Raw genomic sequence first — 24,899 nt, 5'->3', positions numbered from 1 at the left:
CTGCTTTTTCATACATAATGTATGTGTACATATACTGTATACAGTATGCATACAGGTATAAGCTTCGCTGAGTCGCTTATTTTTTTTATGTTCTCACTATGGGGTATAGATCGAATATCTTCTTGGTAGAACTAGTATTAAGATTAGGTCCTTTTTATATAGAGAGATGTCACATTCATGACATCACTAATTGACCCACATGCTCTTTTGTAGAGAGGGTTCAAAGTCATGTGATCAGTAAGTGCCATTTTTCTTGTTTTGTTTGTAGACTTTCACATCACACTGTTGATATAAGCAGAGTGGAGGTGGAGGTGATTAAAGGAAGGCGCTAGCCACAGCCTGTGATGCATACCACACTCCCTGTGCAGACCTCACCCCCACAGCACTGGTCATGCCCCATCGCATCACCCTCTGAGGCGGCACACAATAGGCCCTTTGCAAATTTCAGCTCCAGGCCCATGTGGACCTTAATCTGTCCACAGCCAGGAATCCAGTCTCCCCTGTGCCTCTGGATCACTGAGCTGTGAGTTCAGGTTCTCCTGTCTCAGATGTCCAGCCCCAGATATTCCATGTGCATGATGTATTGATGATTTTACTGCAAAGTGCATATACTGTAAATATATACATACCCATTCATATTTTCATGACCTATTTGACCAGATGCCTTGCATGGTATTTTATAGATTTGTGGTCAGGTTGCGCATACCAGTCAAAGTAAAAAGGCACCTGTACATGTAGTTTACTGTTGCCAGGTCTGGTTGTGTTAATCCTCAGGAGGGGGAACCCAATTTATTTATATGCACAAACTTAAAGCATAGGCTGCTTGTGTGTGGCATCAACATTACGTGCCCGTCTCAATCGGGCCGTCTATGTTTTCCAATAGATTATATAATGTACACCATTTCTAAACTCCTCTCTGTTGACCTTTTAGGGATAAAGCTTCTTTTAGCCCTACTATGCCTTGCCCTTATTCCTTACACAGTTCCTGTTAAGCAAGACAACTTTATTTTTTAAATGTTATTTTATTAATTGATCAATATAGAAGAATCAATAGTGCATTTCCTGGGATGTAGCCAACGTAGGAGCAGGCGGCACACAGTGCTTCTCCTGGGATGTAGCCGAGGTCGAAGCAGGCGGCAGACAGAGCATCTCCAGGGACGTAGCCGAAATCGGGGCAGGCACCAGACAGTGCATCTCCAGGGACGTAGCTGAGGTCCGGGCAGGTGGCAGACAGTGCATCTCCTGTGACGTAGTTGAGGTCGGGGCAGGTGGCAGACAGTGCATCTCCTGTGACGTAGTTGAGGTTGGGGCAGGCGGCAGACAGTGCATCTCCAGGGACGTAGCAAAGATCGGGGCAGGCGGCAGACAGTGCATCTCCTGGGATGTAGCCGAGGTCGAACAGGCGGCAGACAGTGCATCTCCTGTGACGTAGCCAAGGTCGGGGCAGACAGCTCATCTCCAGGGACGTAGCAGAGGTCGGGGCAGGTGGCAGACAATGCGTCTCCTGGGACATAGCCGAGGTCGAACAAGTGGCAGACAGTGCATCTCCAGGGATGTAGCTGAGGTCAAGCAGTCGGCAGACAGTGCATCACCAGGGACGTAGCAGAGGTCAGGGCTGGCGGCAGACAGTGCATCTCCTGGGACTTAGCCGAGGTCGGGGCAGGCAACAGACAGTGCATCTCCAGGGACGTAGCCGAGATTGGAATAGGGAGCAGACAACGCAGGAACAAGATGTTTTTAGGACTGCAGATTTTTCTACTTTTTGTTAGTCCAGGTCTTTGTTTGATGGCATAGTTTCTGCTTCCATTGGCATGTTGTGATAAGTTTCACCCCATTTAGGGCACACAAATTGAATGTTATCAAAAAGCCTTTGGTTCGTGATAGTAATTGGTTCTTTGAACACTTCACTATGGGACAAAGAAATTTGCTGTTTTTCATCTAGATCCATATGGTCCTTGTGCAGTATAACTGGGGATGATGTTTTTCCAGTCTCTGTTGCTGCCCAGTTAATTGATGAGAAGAAGCGGTGTTTTCGCACATTGCCATTTACTCCAAGCCGGAGGGACTGTTCCTTACACATGAGCTTTGTTATAATGTCCTTTGTTACAGGATCAGTAAGTACTGAATATGTTGGTTCTTGAGTAAGGATCATTGTGTTTACCACAGAAGCTGACTCTCCATTAAATGGGTACTTGCGTACAGTGAGTAGATATAAAATAACACCATATGCGAACCAATCCACACCAGCACTGTATGGCTGGCAAGTTATAATTTCTGGAGCATTATAGCCATTGGTCCCACCAAGTATTTTGGCATTGGTTTGTCCATATGCATTCAATAGGGCCAGACCAAAGTCTGTGATTAGTAATATGTTCTCCAATTTGAGGTCTCTGTGAATAATTCCTCTTGAATGCATGAACTGCAGTCCACAAACCAGTTCAGCAGCTATAAATTTTATTGTGGTTAGGTCCACTGGTGAGGTCTTCACAAAATCGAACAGATCCCCTCCGCCAGCCAGTTCCATTACACAGCATAGATAGCTCTCTGTGTGGAAGGCTGCATAACCATGGATCATAAAAATGCTCTCATGTGACATCTCAAGTACCTGACACTCAACCAAACTGTTCTCATGCTCTATTATTGCTTTCTTCTTTAAGATTTTAATCAATGCTCTCTTCTTTAAGATTTTCACTGCTACTCTTTCCCTACGAATTGCATCTGTTGCCAGCATCATTTTTCCATAACCTCCCTTTCCAAGTAGCGAGTGAAAAGTAAATTGTTCCACTGTTAAAGGTACAGTGTCTGTGCTTTGGTGACTGGTGGGCATAGTGCAGCTCTCTTCTGCAGTTTGCTGAACCGGTGAGATGCCTGGTTGGCCTCTGCTAATTGCTGTTATGAATTGATTTTTCTTCTTTTTTACAAATCCAGCAAACCTGACCCAGCGTCTCTGTATAGCTGCTTTGCCTGATTTCTTTTTGGTCATCTCTTGTTTTGAAAGGTTTGTCTGGCCTTCCCAATGGCTGCATCCCTCCCCTGGATCTTCAGTAACGTTAAAGTTTCTCCTGTGTCTCACTCGCCAAAATCTGGGACATCTGCTGCATGCTCTTATGAACAGATCTCTTTTATTTTTTAGAAATCCAGCAAACCTGTCCCAGACCCTCAGTATACCTGCTACAAATCTGTTGTTTATTCTCTCCTCTCTCTTAGCTGCTTTTGCCTGGCCTGCCTCCTTTCCTCTGCGTCTCTCTGATTTTTTGGTCTGTTTTCCTCGATTTTTCCGTCTCCCTGCTTTGTCTGGAGGTTTTTTTCTCTTAATAGTTCCCATGTTATGTCAGAAGACAACAATAGGGCTCTTAGAGAATAAAACAAACTTGCAATAGCACAAGATGTGACTGCACAGTTTGGAGTTTCTGAAAACAGAGCTGCAAGGGTCTCAACTGCTGTACAAGTAGTTCTGTGATGTCATCAATAATTATGATGTCATGAGCAACTGCAGTGTGCTGTTGAGCTTAGTCCTAAAGCACATACATTATGACAGTTGATATATATGTAAGTTTCATCCTGTCCAAACTGTAAACAGTAAAATATATATCTAAAGTGTACTTGTGCCCATATTAAGAATTAGGACATTAAAATGAATAATTTATAAGAGAGAATACATTTTGGAGATTAGACTGTATTGCTGACAGTATTTAGCAGAATAGAGAAGCATTTAAAACAGCCTTTTATTTAAATTTTAGATAGTAGGTTTCAGTCAGAAATATCACAGACTGATCTTTGTGATGCTTCCTGCTATGTATTACAGAAAAAATGACCAGTAACCTACTAGGCTTCATATTCACTTTAACAATATGGGGCCAATTTATCGTAAACAGCCATTTTGTGGCGATATGTGAGACTTTTATGTCAATAACCGTAAGATGTCTGCCAGACAGAGATAGGAAGCTACATGATTGGTCTGCACAGTCACAGTTTCAACGGGACCTTTAGTAGGGAGGTTTCATATTCATGTGATCACTAAGTGACCCACATGCTCTTTAGTAGGGAAGTTTCAGGTTCATGTGATCATTAAGTGCCATTATTCTTTTTTTGTCACTTTAACAAGTGGTATCTCCTTTTATTTGTAGACTTTCATATTACATTGTTGATATAAGCAGAGTGGGGGGTGCAATTAAGGTGATTAAAGGAAGGTGCCACCACATCGCTAGTCACAACCCCTGAGGCAGCACACAATAGGAGGCCCTTTGTAAATTTGAGCTCCAGGCACATGTGGACCTTAATCTGCCATTTGACTTCACCATCCCCCCTCCTACCGGGACATATACTACTCATCTGGGAAGTCCATGACCCGGCGGAGAGGGAAGTGCCGAAGCGGAACCCCTTATGCCAGCTTCTGCGCACGCCTATGGTTCAGAGAGGTTTAGATGTGAGAGGGGTGCTTCCAAAATGAAACCTAAATTGCAGTGTAAATTAAAACTGTCCAGCATTTGTGTGCTATGGTATCCGGTCAGAATGTCGACACTACAGTGTCTACAGATTCTGACTGTCGACATAGACTTTAGGTTGTCAACCAATATGTCGACATTCAAAATATAGACATGGTTGAAATGTAGGAATGTCGACATTCCGGTTTTTTTTTTGGTTTATTTTTAGGGTCTGGTTTAGAGTTACAGTCAGGCCAAAATAAGGAAAAAACATATATGTCGACATTCTGGTGTCAACATATTAGATGTTGACATAAACATGGCAACATTTTGGAATATCGAATTCTGAATGCCGTCTTTTTATGCCAAACTTGTGGGCTACGTTCAAAAGCTGCCAGTATTTACCCTGGTTGCAAAAATAATAAATGTATTTGCACCCCTTGCATTGCAAAATGTTCTGACCAGGTAAAATGTTAGCTTTTTTTTTTTTATTATTTGCTCCCAACACAGAGGACCTCATTCAGAGCCGGTCGCACAGAGCGTGTGGTCAGTCTGAATGAGGGGAGGACGTCTTGAATTTTCAAGACGTCCTCCTTTGCGGTGGTAAGGCTGTGGGTTAACACCCACAGCCTTACGACCGCCTAAGGTGATGGTCGCGATGGTCAAGACTATCGCGACCATCGGGGCTTACGACGAGACCCTAGGGTAGGGTCTCCCTTGTCGTAAGCCCCGGAGAGCTTTCGGCTCTGTCTGAGCCGGAAGCTCTCCACTGACATCACTAGTGATGTCAGTGCGGCCGCCCCCAAATGGTAGGCGTTCCCATGGGAATGCCCCAGTTTGGGCTGCCAACCCCCCGGCCCGCCTTCCAAACGGGGCAAGCTGTCAAACATCGACAGCTCGCCCCCTTTGGATCGAGACCCGCTACGACCGGCGCTGTCGGTCGTAGCGGGTCTCACGCATGCGCACGACGGCGCCGTCGTGCGCATGCTCTGTGGGGGGCCATCGACCCGGTCCGAGCGCATCGGCGCTAACGACCGGGTCTGAATGACCCCCAGAATCTCTCCCATCGTTGTTAGGTTGTACAAGCTCATCCAAAATGTGAAGTGAGCATACGTTTAATGTTAGATAACAATCAATTTCAGACAATTGCAATCTACCACTCCACATACACATAGGAGTATACCACAAGTCAGACTATACTGTTTGTGTCTGGCACAGTTGCTAAAAATTTCTCTGGAACCATGCACCCCCTCCTACTCATATACATGAAGGTCATTCTCAATGAAGGGAGAATTTACCTGTTGTAACTTAGGCAAACACATTGCCAAACACATGTCCAATTGCCTGGACCCCCCCTTAGCCCACACCATGACCACTATAGAAATAGTAATATTATAGAATTGTACTAGTACATGTTCTTCTCAGTATCAAAATTGAAATAATTAGCACCACATGAGAATCTTTTAACATGTGTCAGCCAGTAATAAATGCACATGTGCACCACCAACTAGGAGATCTGGAAAACATGCAGTGATAGGGGTGCACTGCTATAGACCATCAATAGGGTTAATTATTAATGATGTATAATAATACACTTTCCAATGCATAAGGAGACCAATATGTACATATATGTCCAGTGCAGTGCTAGGTTCTTCTGTCGCTCCCCCAGACTCTCTGACTTGCTCCAATGCTCTGGAATTGTGCCCACATCTGACATAAAAACATTCTGCTCAGGCAGGATGGCCATACTGCCGCATCTAATGGCTTACTGTGATCGCTGGAATAATAACACACAATACACTTTGTATGACGCATATTAAAGGTGAATAACTGCTAATTATACCGTCTTCATGGACTGGCCACACTCTCTCTAAAATTAAGCATTTGGAAACCCCCCTCGAGAAATCCTGCATTTGCCACTCTCACAAAGCTGATCCAGACCTATGTAGTTCACTTTGATACAGACTAATCTGGTAAATGAAGTCCTGCCCTGTGCTTTAGGATGTTTACTTAAAATTAATAATTCACTAAGCATTGAGGATCTGACATTATCAAAGACCTCATTAATTGGTTAGCTTTGTGTTTCCACTGACTATTTTGTAACCGGGAGTTGGATGAAGCCTCAAGCATTTAAGATGAGTAGATAGTTATACAGTTGGGAGCCCTGTCAGTATTGAGCAGCGCTGCTTCATTCATTTACTGTACATCTGGTAAGTTGTATAGTGTCAGTCTGGCAGTCAGAGATGCACAAAGCATTGAAAGCCAGAGGGCTGGAAAGCTGTAGATTCACTTAACTGATGTATTAGTAAAGGATAGGTGAAATCACTGACACCTTGTAAACTTCTTGTAAATGCAGTAAAGAGGTCATGGCTTGGAGGGGGCTGGTATGCGTATTGCCGAGAGAATTGTAGTTAAAGATAGGTAGGTGGTAGATTTAGGTAAAATATTTTAGTAAAGTGCCCTTTGTCCTTAGCTGAGGCCTGGTGATGGTACACTATGTAGACAAAAGTGATTGGACACTGACCACAAATAGTTCAATGAGATTTTATTGACGTCAGTACTTTGTAGGGCCACCACGTGCAGTGATTACTGCAGACATCCTTCTTGGCAAACTGTCCACAAGTTCCTGGACAACAGCAGGGGGTATGTGTTGCCATTCTGCCTTATAAACAGTGACCAACTGTGACACTGAGGAAGGTAGAGTTGGCCTAGAACGCACCGGCCGCTCCAAATCGCCCCAGAGGTTCTCAATTAGGTAAAGATCTGGACTCTGAGGTGGCCAGTCCTTTTGGGTTATCAAATTTTTTGTATACCAGTCCAGCGTCGCCCTGGAAACATGACAGGTGGCATTGTTGTCCTGACAAAAACATTTGTTGTTTCTGTAGAACTGCCACAATGTAGGGAGCACAGAGTTATCGAGAACTTCTCTATACTTCTAATTTTATACCTTCAAGAACACATGTCCAATCACTTTTGTCTAGTGTATTTTTCTAGGACTCTGTCTGTACTGTAATAGAAAAGTGGCAAATTGGTTATGCTAAATCAACTTTAAATGGTGGCTGAGAGGTGTGTTATGGTAGGTCCAGTTGTAAGTCACATTGTGATTGGTCCTTCCCACCCATTCCATCTCCCACACAGAAAAGACTTCAAAATAAATGGTTGGAGAAGCCTCTTAAAAAATCATGTTTAAGCCCAGTTCCCTTATGAAGATTGATGTTATTTGTAAAGTGGTGTCTAGTTTATGTGGTGGCCTTTAAACCTTAGTTGCGTGCTGTGCACTATTGATAACCCTAGTGCATAGTTGGGCTTCTGTTGCTAGATGCACTTTTGGAAGCTGTTAGCTTACTCTGTGCTGTGTTGCTACTTTAGGGAGACATGTGGTGTTCTGTGAGTTGAGAATGGTACCTGCTGTCAAAATCCTATGCGTTTCATCCTGCTCAGGAAAGTGATGGCTTGTGTGCTTCGGTGGGAGCAAATCATAAGGAAGTAAGTTGGCACTTAGGAAAAGACAGGGCCCATTTCTTCCTTTACAAAAATGGCAGGGCATGACACCCTGCTGAAACAGTCTAGTTTGAACACTAACTGAATCCCCAGCCTTTATTGTCAAGTAAAATACACACTATAGCAGATAATTGTGACTAGTGTATAAGGAAGATTGGTAGTTCCCTTTTGAAGGTAACCCATGAGTGTCTTTTTGGCAGTGCAGCTGTAAATGGGTGTGGTGTGTGTGGCATGTAATTTGTGCTCTTAAGAAAGGGCAATGCCATGGGGAGTGGTCTAACCCTGGCCATGCCTCTGTAATGTATGTCCATGTGACCCTGTTGCATGCCCCCGTTTCGTATTCCTGCAATTGTCCCAATTTACCGGCAGTAAATTTGCGATTTATTGTTTACCCAAAAACACCAGGAAACTGTTTTTTTATTATTTTAAATTTAAGCCATAATATCTAATTATGGAATGAGGTATAGGCTTACTGTAGCAGTTTTATGGTGGATATCTTATATCTCTTTGCACATTTTTTTTCCCAGTATTCTAAAGATTTATAATTCGGACTAGCCGTGGTATCAATATATATATATATATATATATATATATATATATATATATATATATATATAATTTTTTATTTTTTTTGTGAAATGGATTACAGTGCGAAACTTCCAATCAGTTCACAAAGGGTGGCAAAGAGCATGCGTTGCTATGGCAAGTCCATAGATAAAGGACACAGAAAAAATGACATATTTAAGGTCATTAGAGGATAGATAGGCCGGCAGCATTGGACCTAGTTATGCAATTATCCACTTGCAGGAGCCGGTAAAGATTTTGTTGCTGGAGAGAATCACGCTGTGTGCAGTAAGTAATTCATGGTGAGGGACTTTCTGTGTTTCCGATAAGAATAAGATTGACCACTCATATTAGCCATTGTCCTATGACACATTTATGAACCTTCATGTGGGATAAATGAGTATTGATTGGAATTGCTGCGCTTCTCTGAACAGAACCTTTAAATCCTGCCTTATTGCCTTACACAAGACTATTTGTGAACCTGTCTTTTTGCTGTAGGGATACTTATTACTACTGCAAGGGGTAGAGCTAGTAATTTATGGCGTGTTTTGCTTTGATTAATATTTGCCTGCTTATACATGCCGAGAAGTGGCAGCTTTTGTAAGCTGCCGTTTAGTAAATTTACTCTTCATGTATGTTCCCCACAACTGACCATGATGTGAGAAACCATAGTTGATTTAAATGCTGCTACTTTTTCCAGAGCACCTTGTGAGAGATCAGTACGAATGACTGCCGGACTTATGTCCGACGGTTCAAATCCCGACAGCAGAAGACCGGCAGCGCTGAAAATCCTGATCGGTGGGTAAGCAAATATCCCTACCCCCCCCTAACCTTAACCCCCCTTTAGGGGTGCCTAACCCTAACCTCCCCTCTAGCCCCTAACCCTAGCCCCCTCTGTAAGTGCCTACACCTAACCCCCCCCTTCCCGCACCCTAAACCGAAGACAACAGGGAGGTTGCCTAAACCTAACCTCCCCCCGGGGGTGCTTAATGCTAACCCCCCCCCCCTTCCCCTACCCTAACCCTCTCCCTGGGGGGTGCTTAACCCTAAGTGCCCCCCAGGAGCCCTAAACCTAACCCTCCCCCCCCCCCCGTGCGGCTGTACGCGCCCGCCACTCGGCTTTCCTTCATTCTGTATGCCGGGCGTCGGGCTCCCAGCGTAGGGATAATGATAGGCGTCAGGATTTCGATGCCTATCATTAGTCCCTTGTTGAGAATTCACAGTTGGGAAGCCGGCAGTCGGCATTTCGACTGTCGGCATCCCGACTGCATACCCCTTGGGATGCCAGACCACTCTTTGAGCTCTTACAGGATGACCCAGCAATGGAACAAAGACACTTTTGCAACCACCTTCTGATAAGGCTGTAATCCTTGCAGCAATTGAGTCCTGTGAGTGACTCTGCACATATCACCAAGTATAATGCAATGGTGCTGGATTTAAATATTAGATAAGTAGCAAGGTTGTTTATTTGAGACTTTCAATTTCAGAAGAGTTTAGAGGAGAATGTCCTACTTTTTACTTACTTCAGTCTAAGGTGCGTGTACGGTACGATATCTATGAACGATAACAATGTCGTTTAACAATATATCGTTCATATCATTCCTTTGTATGCAGTGAACGACCAACGATGTGCGTTCCCGCATGAACGATAACGATATCTATGGTCGTACGTACATGCAGGCCAACTTGCACGATATCGTCAACTTTGCCTGTTCAGCATGACTTAACTGAAAGATATCTTTCAAGTCGTTGGTGGTACAGATTGTACCGTGTGTATGCAGCTTAAGCTATACCCGAGGATACATCCTGGTGATGGCCTGCTCGGTCAGTAATATGTTTGCTAAACATAGAATGCAGCACACCAGCTGGGCCCTCCATCCCTTCTTCTCTGGCGTGACCTTTTTTGCTAAAGCAAGGTACACACTATATTATCTGTCCAGTCTGGCTGGTTGGATTGAAAATCTGTTAATGTATGGGAGCAATTGACAATCGACCATTTGCTCCCAAGCACAAAAAAACCCACAAACACAAGAAAAAAGGACAAAAACAGTTGTCGGACAATTTGGTTAAATCAGTGGTTCTCAAACTCGGTCCTCAGGACCCCACACAGTTCACATTTTGCAGATCACCCATCAGGAGCTCAGGTGTATTCATTAATTAATGACACATTTTAAAAGATCTACAGGTGGAGCTAATATCTCACTTGTGATTCTGTGAGGAGCACAGGACCGGCGCTAGGCTTCCAGCGCCGGTCCTGTGCTGCACAGCTGAGCCCCTTCCCTCCCCCTGAGCGCTTGCCCAATAGCGCCAGGAGGAGGGTGGCAGGCGGGCTCAGACTGTGCATAACACACACATCGCCGCCAGCACTGGCAGCGATGTGTGTGTGAATCAGCAGCCAATGAGAGTCAGATAGACTCTCATTGACTGCTGCGCGCCCATTACAAGAGCCGGGCTTCCGTCAGGCTCCTGCAGTGGTAATGGGAGAAACGTCATGATGTCATGACGTCTCTCCCATAATGCAGAGCGGCCCGGCCCGGGAGGATGGACGTGCCGACGGCGGCGGGAGCAGGAGCGTGGATACAGGTAAGTATTTTTCTTTTGTTTAATTTTAGTGTGTATTTCGGGGGGGGGGGCGCGCTCTATTACAAAGAAGGGGACTACTGGGAGCACTACTGGGGGGGATACTACTGTGGGCACTGCTTCAGGTGGCGGGGCCCAGTACTGGGGGGATACTACTGGGGGGATACTACTACTGAGGGCACTGCTTCAAGGGGGGACCACTACTGTGGGCGATACTACTGTGGGCACTGCATCGTGGGGATCCACTACTGGGGACTACCACTGGGGGGGATACTACTGTGGGCACTGCATCATGGGGAACCTCTACTGGGGACTACAACTGGGGGGGGGATACTACTGTGGGCACTGCATTGTGGGGGACCACTACTGGGGACTACTATAGGGGGCACTGCATCAAGGGGGACTCCTACTGGGGGAACTATATAAAGGGCACTGTATAGGAGGGACTACTACTGGGGGTACTATATAAGGGGCTCACTACTGGGGGCACTGCACATGGGGGTCCACTACAGGGGGCACTGAAAAGGGAGAACCACTACAGGGGGCACTGCATAAGGGGGACAACTACTGGGGGCCTGCATATGAGGGATCACTACTGGGGGCACTGTATAAGGGGAACTAATGGGGGGCTGCATAAGGGGGACCTCTACAGGGGGCACTGTTTAAGGGGCACTGCATATGGGGGACCACTACTGGGGGCCTGTATAAGGGGAACTAATCGGGGCCTGCATAAGGGGGACCACTACTAGGGGCACTGGATAAGGGGGGACTGTATAAGTGGCACTGCATTAAGGTGCAAATGGAAAGAAATGTTCCCAGTGACAAGAAAGGGGTGTGTGTCATGTTGACACGCCCCATTTTTCAGTGGCCATGCCCATTTTTCGCACATAGGGGAGGGGGTGGGGGGCTCCATTTTCAAATTTGCCCCGGGCTCCAAATAACCTAGTTACGCCACTGGGCAGTGCTTTTACAAATTGTTTCATCGTCCTAATTTTATATGTAGAGGTGGAAATAAAACGTTACATGGAGCTACTAAAAGGATTTGATAACATTATTTTTTCCAATTTCTAAACTTTTTTAGGCAGAGGGCAAAACTATGTTGCATCTGTTGTATTTGGTTCCACCTTCGCCAGCTCACCTTGTAGTTGTGTGTGTGCAATGTTCCTTTAGACATTATGGGGTTTAGGTCCTTTGTAAATTTTAGCTCCAGGCCCATGTGGACCTTAATCTGATACTGGGCGGGGGAAAGTTTTTTGTCGAGAACTGAAATGCAACGTTCTATATTACTGACTGAATTAATTTAAGATAATGTTTTATAATAAATGTAGTCAGAATACATTTATTACTTTAAAGAATATGAAAAAAATGACTTATTCATAAATACACGTTTTACAGAAAAACGTGATGTGATGAGCAAAATCGGGAGTCATTTTCGTGTTCAGAAGCCAAAAATCTATAAGTATCACATAAATTAGTTAAAAAAGCTTTTTCATAGCAGACCCGTTTAATTGTTTTTTTTTAGCATTTCTTTTCTTTCAAGGTGCCCTCAAAGTACCAGAAAATCACAGTTTTCCCTACTTTTTATGCAGTTTTCGTTTAGTCAGTTTGAAATTAAATTAAAAAAGTTTGTGTTTTATCATTTTCTTGCATTTATAAAAAAAAACAACACAAATCAGCCATTTGACACCATTTAAAAACCTATAGTAATTTCCTAATGCCCACAAACAGCCTTCTATTCGGTCCTGCTAACAAAATTATCCATTTTGGGTGGTCCAGGATGGTCTCCCCACTTTTTCATGCACTTCTCTCAAATCTCATTTGGCAGTCAATTCGCACCCCTCCACTGCTAGTAGGCCTTTTTTAATTGTATTGGAGAACTCTCGGGAGCACGCTTCGATGCAAAGTCTGCGAGTTTCAAGAAACAAACTTGCAATTCTCACCTAATTGGATTTACCCCAATATACGTCATTCATAGATACATTTTGCCTTTTTTTTTATTATTTTTTATTTACATTTTCTTTCTTACAGTAAACTGCAATTCATCATAATTATGTTGATAAACATTTATGAATACACTGTTCTGCAGCTGAGCAGTAGCACAGTACTTGTACGTTACACCATTAGCTCAGTACATTGTTAGTTTTATGCAGCACACGTCCCTCTGTATGTTTGTAAGTGCGGGTTTTATTAGTTATGTTTCTTTCAAGCTGGCAAATCTTTTATAGCTGGGAACAAACACAAGCATCTGTGTGGACAAAGACAAATCACACACACAGCGGTAATACACCAAATATTCTCAGTGTTCACATTTTTCCTCTAGTGCCTTTTAAATCTCTCATAACAGGACAGCCTAAATTCTTCCATACAAAAAGAAATTCAGGTGCGTTCTGCAGTTCATCCATTTATCCGTAACATTAAATAGAACTAGCGTTCTCTTTGCAGAAAAGTTACTGTATTTTTTTTTGTACAAAATTATTAAGTCACCCATAGATTTATTATTTTAAACAACACTCTTAAGCTTAACTTAACTAAATAAATAAGACACAGACAACTGTATAGAATTGGAAAAAGAGGTCACAGCCAAATTTATTTATATCAAATTAGAATTCAAATAACTAGTCCTGGTGGCGAAAAAGCAGTGCTACCTCGGTCTACAGCTCGAAATTAATTGTTCGCTTTACCAAAATGGGGTGGGGTTTTCCACCCCGTGCGCAAGCCATCCTGGGTAGTATCACCTCCCCTTAACTAGCACAGTGCTGGTCCCTCCCTAGTATGACGACCTGGTTCTCCCCTAAAGTAGAAACCGACTCGCCTCTCTCAAAGGGGGAATGCTAGCCAAGCTCTGCTGCGCTAAATTGAGCCGCCGAGGAGCACTGCTGGAAATTCCGTCTGCTGCGCCTCACCTGCTGGAACAAGAAACACAATATATTCCAGCGAAAAACGTATTGGTACAAACCAATTTCTCACAACGAATGAATATTGGTACAAACCAATTTCTCAATATGCTGGGTGGGTGGGTGGGATCACAAGCTGGAAAGAGCCAATTGACTCCTCCTCCAGCCTTAATATACTAGTGCTAAACCCCACCTCAACGGGGCAGCTAATAGGCTAACAGATAATGACTGGCAACTGACCTCTACCAATTGTAAACTATCAACAAAAACCAGCTTTAACTAGTACTGTACCAAATAAAAAACAGTGTGCTTATATCTTCTCAAGCTTATTTAAGCATTCGAATATTTTAAGTCACTCATAGTTTTATTATTTTAAACACCACTCTTAAGCTTAACTTAACTAAATAAATAAGACACAGACAACTGTATAGAATTGGAAAAAGAGGTCACAGCCAAATATATTTTTATTACAAATTAGAATTGAATTAATTAGTCCTGGTGGCGAAAAAGCAGTGCTACCTCAGTCTACAGCTCGTAATTAATTGTTCGCTTTACCAAAATGGGGTGGAGTTTTCCACCCCGTGCGTAAGCCATCCTGTGTAGTATCACCTCCCTTTAACTAGCACAGTGCTGGTCCCTCCCTAGGATGAAGACCTGGTTCTCCCCTAAAGTAGAAACCGACTCGCCTCTCTCAAAGGGGGAATGCTAGCCAAGCTCTGCTGCGCTAAATTGAGCCGCCAAGGATCACTGATTTCCGCCAATGACGTGGTAAAAAAATTGGCCACGTAACGCCACCAAAGAAAAAAACCTAGCACTTCTTAATTATTCCAACGAAGCCATGATATCCTAAAAACTCGAAACCTTCCTCGGTGAGGTGCACTCTATCCGGCCTATATTAATGCGCCTCCTCATAACGAAGATGAGGATGCTTGATAACATGTCCATCCAAACCAACCACAAACCTAGACACCGCAGCGTTCAGCTTCCTTCTAACTCTGTCTAGGGCTGCCCCACCTTGGGTACCACACCAGAACCTCCTTAGAATTATCTGGGATCAACAAAGCTTAACCTGTGGCCAGCACTCTGCTATCAACCTCAAATCAGCACAGATGGTGTAATGGTTAGCATTACTGCCTCACAGCACTGAGGTCGTGGGTTTGATTCCCACTACGGCCCTAACTGTGTGGAGTTTGTATATTCTCCCTGTGCTTGCGTGGGTTTCCTCCGGGTACTTCGGTTTCCTCCCACACTCCAAAAAATATACTGGTAGGTTAATTGGCTCCCAACAAATTAACCCTAGTGTGTGTGTGTGTGCATGTGGTAGGGAACATAGATTGTAAGCTCCACTGGGGCAGGGACTAATGTGAATGGACTCTCTGTAAAGCGCTGCGGAATATGTGTGCGCTATATAAATAACTGGTAATAATAATAATTATCAGTTCAACTCCCTTACACGTGCCAAGGTCACTACCACCTAAGTGCACGACTAGACAGTCAGGGATCCTCCTAAAACCTCTCAACCCAATCCATCGGACCTTAAAAGGGGCTAAGCTGGCGCAGTTATGTCTGCTAGCCTAGTACACAAAAGAATGCCCAACAATCCACACCCGGCAATCTTTCCTCAAAAAACCTGCAATGGAAAAAATTGTATAACATAGCATTAATAAAATATAGTAATAATATTAAAAAACTCTTTACCAGGAATAAAAACGGGGGGGGGGGCTGAGTTCTTTAGGTGACCCAGATGGAGGTGAACTATACAAAACCTCTTTATTTGAGGGCAATACTTCTGCAACTTATCCCCTTTTATATAACTCTTGTAAGCCGAAGATTTCCATCTACCTAAGTGCTTAATTTTCTCCGTGGAAGAACCTGATGCCGTAGCGCAAGTTGCCGCCCCAATCCTAAATGAATGGGTGCCGTACTCTTCAATCGGCACGTCTAAGGCTATTAGGCAACTATTGAATACACTTGTAAAATGGAACTTAGATAGGGGGGAAAGATCTTCTTGAACAAGCCATGGAGCCCCCCTTTTGGACGCCGCTGATTATACTTGTTCGCTAGAGTTACTGGGCAGATGCTCGGCTCCGGATGCGAGGGGAGAGAAATCCAACGTCCCCTTCCCATCTGATCCGTTATTGACTTCTGAATTTTTAACAATATTAAATTAGCCTTAACTACAATATTGCCCATAAGCAACCCTGAGTTGTCTGATTTTTTACTCGCTGCTACTAACTCCCCAACCCGTAAAGCGCCAAAAAATGCCAGCACAAAGGACAAACTAAACAAAGCCGCTTCAAAATTACTCTAATGGGGGGCATCCACTAAACGATTTTAGCAGGCGATTGAACGATAACGATATCGTTATCGTTCAATCGTTTAAAAATCGTTTACAAATCGTTTACACATTGTGCAGAAATAGTTTCTCACGATGCACGATGCGCGCTCCCGCTGGTCGTGTGATCGTCTCCTCCATCGAGTGAACATGCAGGTCAATTTCACTTGATCGCTTCTATATCGCTTGTAAATCGTTTGCACATCGTTTACACATCGTTTGCACATCGTTCAGGGTGAACGATCAAACGATGAACCACTCCCTGACACTCCCACACCACCATTTTGTTTATTATTCTGCCCTGACGGAGCGTCTGACAAGAGGCAGCATTTGGAGGACCACGCGGATCCCAAATAGAAGATCGGTAAGTATTTATTTGTACACCACTGTCCACCAATGTAGCACTCCCTGGGGACTGGCACTGGGAAGGGGTAAAAGAGGGGGCACACAAACGGGGTGTGGCACTTGGAGGGTGCTGCATAGAGGTACTTGGGGGTGTGCAGTGTAAAGGGCATACTGTGGGGGGGTGCTGGAGAAAGGGCATGGGGGTGCTGCATAAAGGGCATAGGGGGAGGCTGCATAAAGGGCATTTGGGTGCTGCATAAAGGGCATAGGGGGAGAGGCTGCATAAAGGGCATAGGGGTGCTGCATAAAGGGCATAGGGGGAGAGGCTGCATACAGGGCATAGGGGGGAGAGGCTGCATACAGGGCATAGGGGGAGGCTGCATAAAGGGCATGGGGGGAGAGGCTGCATACAGGGCATAGGGGGGAGAGGCTGCATACAGGGCATAGGGGGGAGAGGCTGCATAAAGGGCATAGGGGGAGAGGCTGCATAAAGGGCATAGGGGGTGCTGCATAAAGGGCATAGGGGGAGAGGCTGCATACAGGGCATGGGGGGAGAGGCTGCATACAGGGCATAGGGGGGAGAGGCTGCATACAGGGCATAGGGGGGAGAGGCTGCATAAAGGGCATAGGGGGAGAGGCTGCATACAGGGCATAGGGGGGAGAGGCTGCATAAAGGGCATATTGGGGAGGCTGCATAGGATAATGCATTTTTTTTATTTATTTATTTTTTCTCACTTGCAGACATGACTGGAACTCAATCCAGAGCGTTTGTGACCGGGTTCATTGAGATCTACCAGGCCAATGAGTGCCTTTGGAAGCACGCAGATCGGGACTACTCCAATCGTGACGTCAAGCTTCAGGCACTGAAGAAGTTGTTAGCATACAGTCGGGAGTGCGACAGTGATGTTGGCATAGACTGGGTGAAGAACAAGATCCAGGGGTTGAGAACAGTGTTCCTGAAGGAGCACAAGAAGTATGAAGATTCAAAACATTCGGGAGCAGGTGCAGATGAAGTCGTAAAGCCAAAATTATGGTACTATGACTTGCTCAAATTCGTCCTTGACCAAGAGCCAAAGACACGGGCGCGGTCTTCGCTGGTTCCCGAGGAAGAAGAGACCCTCGTGGAGAATGTGGAGGGGCAGGACCAGGTATGCCATTAAACTATTGTATTTTTTAATTGGACATTGGCCATGATTCAGAGCCGCTTGCTGCGACAGATTGCTAGCTCTGAATCAGGACCACTATAGCGAGCTGCCATGATGATGGTCACGATGGTCAAGACCATCGCGACCATCGGGCTTGCGATGAGACCCTTGTGGTAGGGTCTCTTGGCCGCAAGCACCAGAGAGATTTCGGCTCTAACAGAGCCAAAATCTCTCCCACTGACATAACTCGTGATGTCAGTGGGGCGGCACAAAACGGTAGGCGTTCACATGGGAACGCCTCCGTTTGGGCAGTCACCCCCTTGGCCCGCCCACCAAAGGGGACGTGGTGTCACTCAACATCGATAGCACGACCCCTTTGTTGAGAGACCCGGAGCGACTGAGTGGCCGTCGCTGTCCGGGTCTCACGCATGCGCACGACGGAGCCGGCTGTCGTGCGCATACGCTCTGGGCCACCATCGACCCCGTTGCGAGCGCTCACCACTTGCGTCCGGGTCTGATTCAGGCCCATAGTGTATAATTTTTGCTAGGATGGACAGGATGGTGATGCTCCAAATGTTGTGATTTTTTAATTAAAAAACAACTTGTAAGGCACTGTATGTATGTTTATTTTGTTAATAGCTAAATACTTTTATTATTTGTTTGTCATTTTTCCAAAGGCGGAAGTCCTGGATGTGAATCCTGTCCCTTCAACCAGCGAGACCACAGAGGTTATGGAGTCTAGAATCGAGAGGCCGGCAGTGGCAGCACCCGCCAAGAAGCGGAGGACGGCTTCCAGGACTCCATCCTCTGGCCCGTCAAGAAGTGACAGATTTTTGAGTCACGCGGAGGAGGTATTACATGCACCCCCCGGTCCAAATCAAACTTTTGCAGCTCACATCGGCAACGAAATGGACAGCATGGCTCATAACCAGCTGCATCATTTCAAGCGTCTTATATATAACGCTCTGTTACTAGCTCACGATGGAAAATTGGACGAGCATAGTAACATAGGGTCATATATGATGGCGCAGCCCACCCCATTGTCTTCTGACAATTTCCCTATCCCACCTCATAGACCCGCGTCCCAACTAAGGCCAATTCCTCCTCCGTCACATCCCCTCACCTATCATGCGTCGGGCGCCCCACAGACACCAGTTCCCATTCCCACCACATCCAGCAGTGAAGTGCGCTCATCATGGATGAGTGCACATGCCACGCTGGAGGCCGATGATGAGATTTATTTTAATTATTAGATATTTTTTAATGTTCGGTTTTTTTAAGTGATTCAAAAATGTGACACTTCTTTTTCTTTGGTTCTTTGTCAAGGCTGAATTTGAGCATGTACATAGTGCCTTAACTTTGGCAAATGTACTACATTTGCACCTGTTTTCCGAATGTTTTGATTTCTGCATACTTCTTGTGCTCCCATGGACACTGTTTTTGAACCCTATTTCTTGTTCTTCACCCTGCTTATGTTGACATCACTGTTTAGCTCCCGACTGTATATTACACTTATTTCAGTGCCTGAAGCTTCTCATGTTTGGAGTAGTCCCTGCTGAGGAGGCACTCATTGGCCTGGTAATATTCAATGAATCCGGTCCATTTTTTATTTTTTTTTATACTTATAAAAATTGTCAACTTCAATACTCTGGTCTTGTGTTTTACTTTATTGATGGTACATTCATGTAGAATAAATGTTTGGTTGTGAGTGTGATTTTCATTAACCTATGTGTGTGAATTGAATATGTGTACCATTCATCCTATGTATACTGACCCTGAATAATTTGTGAATTCAGGGCCTGATTCTGACAAGGTCGCAAGCACTGAGCGCTCGCAACGGGGTCGATGGTTGACCACTGGGCATGCGCACCACGGAGCCGGCTCCATCGTGCGCAAATGCGCCAGACCCGGCTAGCGACGGGCAATCCGTCGCTCCGGGTCTCACACCAAAGGGGTCGTGCTGTCGATGTTGAGTGACAGCACGCCCCCCTTTGGCGGGCGGGCCGGGGGGGTGGAAGCCCAAACGGAAGCTTTCCTGCCGGAACGCCTGCCGTCTGGGGGCGGCCCCACTGACATCACTTGTGAAATTCCGGCTCTGTTAATGCCGAAAGTTCTCTGGGGCTTGCGATGGCCGAGACCCTACCACAAAGGTCTCATTGCAAGCGGGATGGTCGCCATGGCGACCATCATCCTGGCCGCTCGCATTAGTTGTGGGTGGTCACCCACAGCTATGCTAGGGGCCAGGAGGCCACTTAATTAAAAAAAAAAAAAAAACCCTGATTCTGATCGAGCGCTCTATCAGAGCGCCCGTATCTGAATCAGGGCCACAATTTTCACACCTAATCATTGCTTTATACCCATATTATATCCAGATGTTGTTGTAAAACCAAAACAAAATCTTATTAAAAAAAAAACACTTTATAATATTTAAAAAAAAAAACACAATAATTAAAAATGAATTTATCTAAAAGCATAAGCAACTTTAAATTAGGAACATTTTGGTACATGATCTAATGACATTTTAGTAAATTTAATTCAAATAAGTATCCAAAAAGTCAGTGTTTGAAAAAACTTTTATTGTCATTTTGCAAATATTAAGTATGGGTAAAATAAACAATTATATGTAATTATCTTGCCATTCCACGGCACCCACACCATTGAAGAAATGGAGGTATTCCTCCCTTATTGCTTTTGCACGCCCTGACGCAACCTGAGGGACTCTGGATTGGGATACTGATGGCAAGAGTTCATTGTTCACCATTTGTTCGGGCCGCTCCAAAACAGAGGTAGGTAAGTGTGTTTGCGATGTAGCTTTACGCCGTAACAAGTTGTGTAGAGCACAGCACGCCATTACTACCCATTCAATTTTAGAAATTTCCAGATTAATAGGTGTATAGAAAATTCTAAACCTGCTGCACATGATGCCAAACGAATTTTCCACAGTACGCCTAGCCCTTGAAAGGCGATAATTAAAGATACGCCGCTCTTTGGTTAAACCCCTTTGGGGATAGGGTTTCATTACATTCTCCTTTAAGGCAAAGGCCGCATCAGCTACGAACACAAAGTTCAATTGATGCTTGCAATGTGAAACAGGCGGTAAATTGAGGGCTCCAGATATCATACGATGGTAAAATTCAGTGTCCTTAAATGATCCACCATCTGATGCACGGCCATTTTTACCCACATCTATAAAAATGAATTCGTAGTTGGCGTTGACAATGGCCATCAACACAAGGCTAAAATAACCTTTATAATTGTAGTAGAGCGAGCCACTATTAGCTGGTGGGACAATGCGCACATGCTTCCCATCAATTGCCCCGCCACAATTTGGAAAGTTCCACTTATCTTCAAATTGCTGAGCTATTGTTTGCCATTCTTCCACGGTAGATGGAAACTAAAACAAAATAATATAAATAAAAAAAATAAAAAAATGCAAAAAGAGATTTAAACACTTTGGGGTAGATGTATGATAGCGGCACTTACCGTGCCCCTATACCGCTTCATGCTTCGCCTCTTTTCCGAGGCGAAGCAGGAAGCACTACCAATGAGTTGTAAGAACATCTCATGGGACGGAAAGGGGGAGCCTTAAATCCCCCCTCCGGCACTAACCGCTGGAGAGCAGAGCGCATCAGCCTAGTGCTGATGCACTGTGTCTGTCCAGGCCGGCTCTCGCCAGTATCGCGAGATCCCCATGTGCAGCCCTAGAGCCGGCAGCAGCCCCAGAAGGGACAGTGCTGTCCCTGTTGTGGGCATAGGCTAGCGCCAGGCTGTAGCTGACCATAACGCCAGCTACAGCCAGACGAATGGTCATGCGGTATGGCCCTTATGCTCGGCACTGCTATCTTGTAGATAGCAGCACCAATAATGACAGAGGCACATAGCGCCCCTATCAATTACCGTCCAGACCCCCCGATCATACATCGGGGAGAAGCGGTATCAGCGCACATAACATGCGCTGATACTGGTTTTGGGCTTCATACATCAACCCCATTATATTCCAATTTAAAACAGATTTTTAAAATAGGGTATGTGAAGTGTTTTTTAGCAAATAAAATATATCCTGCACATACACATCTCAGGTGGGGGGGATAGTGGGGTCCTGCACTTACACATTTCAGGGGGGGGGAATAGTGGAGTCCTGCAGCACATGATGTGTGACAGATTAGGGCAGACTGCGGGGACCTGCAAGTGTATACTAGGAGTCCTGCACATACACATTTGGGGGGGGGAATACTGGGGTCCTGCAGCATATAGTAGAGGGGCAGCACATGATGTGTGAGAGATTAGGGCAGACTGCGGGGACCTGCATGTGTATACTAGGAGTCCTGCACATACACATTTCTGAAGGGAGAGGGGGATAATGGGTTCCTGGATCACTTAATAAATGAACAGTATAAAATGTGATTACCTTAAAATATTCAGCCTTCAAAACCATAAATATGGCTCGACAGGTTTCCGGAATGATGCGACCTAAAGTTTGCGCAGAGATGAGGGCGCCAAACTTTAAGTCAGCAAGGGATCTGCCAGTCGCCAGGAACCGCAGGGTAGCGATCAGCCTCTCCTCAGGGGGTATGGCCCTTCGCATCCTCGTATCCTGCCTCTCGATATAGGGCGTCACCAAACTCAATAACTCCTGGAAGGTGACGTCATCCATCCTCAGATAGTTTCGGAAGTCATCAGGGTTGTTCTCACGTAGTCCCATCAGCAGTGGCATGTGCGACAGAGTATCCCTCTGCAGCAACCACTCCCTGGTCCAGCATGAGTGCACCCTTCTCCGTCTCTCAGACCTCTCCCTATCATCTAAAAGCACGACTCCAGCATATGCTGTCATCACACGATAGCGATAAGAAGGATCCATGAGGAAGAGAAATAAGTACAGTTTGTTTAAAGACAAGCCAAAAACAAACCACAGCAAATGAGCAATGCAACAGCGTTCAGCAGGTATAAACCAAACCAAACTAGCCACAGAGCATAAATGCAATGAGTAAAATGGCCGCCAGCTATTTATTCCCTCAGTATAGCCACGCCCACCCCTCTAAAATATCTGCCCACTATAGCTGAGAGCTGTCAATCACAGTTTGAAACGACATCGTTTATCCTTAGATCTTTTGAAAATCGTTTACAAATCGTTTGCAAATCGTTCAGAGTGGAAGATCAAATTTCAAGGGAAAATTCAAGGGAAAATCATTTAGAGGTTGGACAGGGCTAAAATCGTTTAGTGGATGTGCACCTTTAGCTACGCCATGAGACTGCTAGAACTAAATCCTTCAACATACCCACATCTATTTGCCTACATGAATCACCTAAAGTCGCCTACTCCCTCGCCCAGCCTCTAAGGGCCTTAGCGATAATAAATGACTTTGTAGGATCAGTCAAACCATTCAGCCGTGAGAAATAGGAAATGCCAGCCAAAGCGCAAGACATAGAAGCCTTTGAACGCCCACTCTCATGCCCATTCAGGATATCGATATGGACTTTAGGCTTAAAATGTCGACACTCACAAATGTCAACAGGGTCAAAATAGCGAAATGTTTGTAATGAAGACATTTAACATGTTGACACCAGAATGTCGAAAGTACATGTTTGTGTTTTTTTAGGGTTAGGTTTAGGGTTAGGCTAAAATAATAAAAAAAAATGTTTGTCAAAATGTTAAATAATATGAATATGTTGACATAGTGACCATGCTGACATTTGTGAATGGCGACAATCTGCACGTCAACCTAATGTCCATGTTGACAGTCTGACTGTCGATATTCAGAACCTGATGACATTCTGAATGTTGCGTTTTCATACCACACATAAATAACCAGATCCCCAAATGATCTCCAAGCAATTTATCACATGAGTTGGTATTTCAGGCATTGGCCAAACAATCGGATCACAGAGTAGAAGGGGCACCTGGCTCTTTCAGGTCAGTCTATGACCTAAGTCATGTGACAAAGTCGGCCATGCTGGTATGCCAGTATCATTGAGGTAGTCATAACAAAAAGCTATATGAGTAAAGCAAATGTATATTGCAACAAAAGGCATCACGATTCGGATTGGATTTATTGGGTGTGGGGGCGGCGGGGGGACAGTCACTAAAATATGTTGAAATTCGACATGAGCAGAAAATCTTTATTTGACTAAAAACTCTACATAATTAAGTGATTTAATAAAAGCCGGAGACTGGTTTGATCCGTAGCAATCTCACTTGACACATGGTAGTTAGAGCACAGCCCGCAGCCTTTTTCCTTGTCATTGTTTTTCTGAACCCTGTAGTCAGTTTCCTTCCCTCTTACTGTGTGATTGAAAGGATGAAGCCATTATTAGTATTACCTGCCTCCATATACCCAGTTAATAAAGATAAATTAGCATAATACCATCTCACTTCATAATGTACTTAATAAGCATGCTGTTAATCAGAGGGTTTTTTTTTTAAAAGTCACGAACGGCAAATGCACAAATATATATACACTCACGTAGGAGGTGTGACAGCTTTCCTTGCTAAAGTGAGACTCCGCAGGGAGATTCTTTCACCTGCTCAGGACTTGGTAGTACATAGCGTGATAAATAGGCTTCTCAGTGACTTGTGTTGGCTCAGATATAGAGAATTTGTCATGAGGTTTTGGTTATTTAGTTGTAGGCTTGTTTATATCGCAGCAGAGGAAGGGTTTAGTGGAATTGTAGGTATCACAAGGTAAGAAAGATAACATACTGCTCCCACAGGCTGCATAGCCGGTGGCTGCCATAGTCTGTGTTAAGATTCCAAGTGTTCTGATTATAAGTGTAAATACAATTTGATAACTAAGTCGGAGTTACGCTGCAGATCTTATTTGTCATATGCGCACCATGCAAAGACTGATGTGACTTCTTCTCTGCATTCCACAGGTAAATTACAACCCCATCAGATGCTGTTTTAGTGATTGCCTCAGCACAGTTTTGAAAATTTATACTGGGTAAATTACAACTACTGCTCCCATCAGATGCTGTTTTAGTGATTGCCTCAGCACAGTTTTGAAAATTTATACTGGGTAAATTACAACTACTGCTCCCATCAGATGCTGTTTTAGTGATTGCCTCAGCACAGTTTTGAAAATTTATACTGGGTAAATTACAACTACTGCTATAC

General features: G+C 44.6%; 3 protein-coding genes across 3 annotated transcripts in view; 2 read left to right on the top strand and 1 right to left on the bottom strand.

Annotated features, from left to right (window-relative positions):
• Positions 1–24,899, top strand: part of LOC148474620 (uncharacterized) — a 395,468-nt gene that overhangs the window by 135,065 nt on the left and 235,504 nt on the right. The gene's annotated exons all lie outside the window — the stretch shown is intronic.
• LOC148474622 (protein kinase C delta type-like) lies at positions 1,766–3,325 on the bottom strand. The gene has a single exon (XM_088458395.1). The coding sequence runs from the start codon at positions 3,323–3,325 to the stop codon at positions 1,766–1,768; it is 1,560 nt and encodes a 519-aa protein (XP_088314521.1).
• LOC148474621 (uncharacterized) lies at positions 17,387–19,381 on the top strand. The gene is made up of 2 exons (XM_088458394.1): positions 17,387–17,791; positions 18,466–19,381. Exons 1-2 carry the CDS (start codon positions 17,387–17,389, stop codon positions 19,039–19,041), a joined length of 981 nt encoding a protein of 326 aa, XP_088314520.1. The 3' UTR covers positions 19,042–19,381.

Source organism: Taudactylus pleione, unplaced genomic scaffold (genome assembly GCF_031769625.1).
Source record: "Taudactylus pleione unplaced genomic scaffold, aTauple2 ptg000828l, whole genome shotgun sequence".
Classification (NCBI taxonomy): domain Eukaryota; kingdom Metazoa; phylum Chordata; class Amphibia; order Anura; family Myobatrachidae; genus Taudactylus; species Taudactylus pleione.
This window is presented reverse-complemented; position numbering and strand designations above follow the sequence as displayed.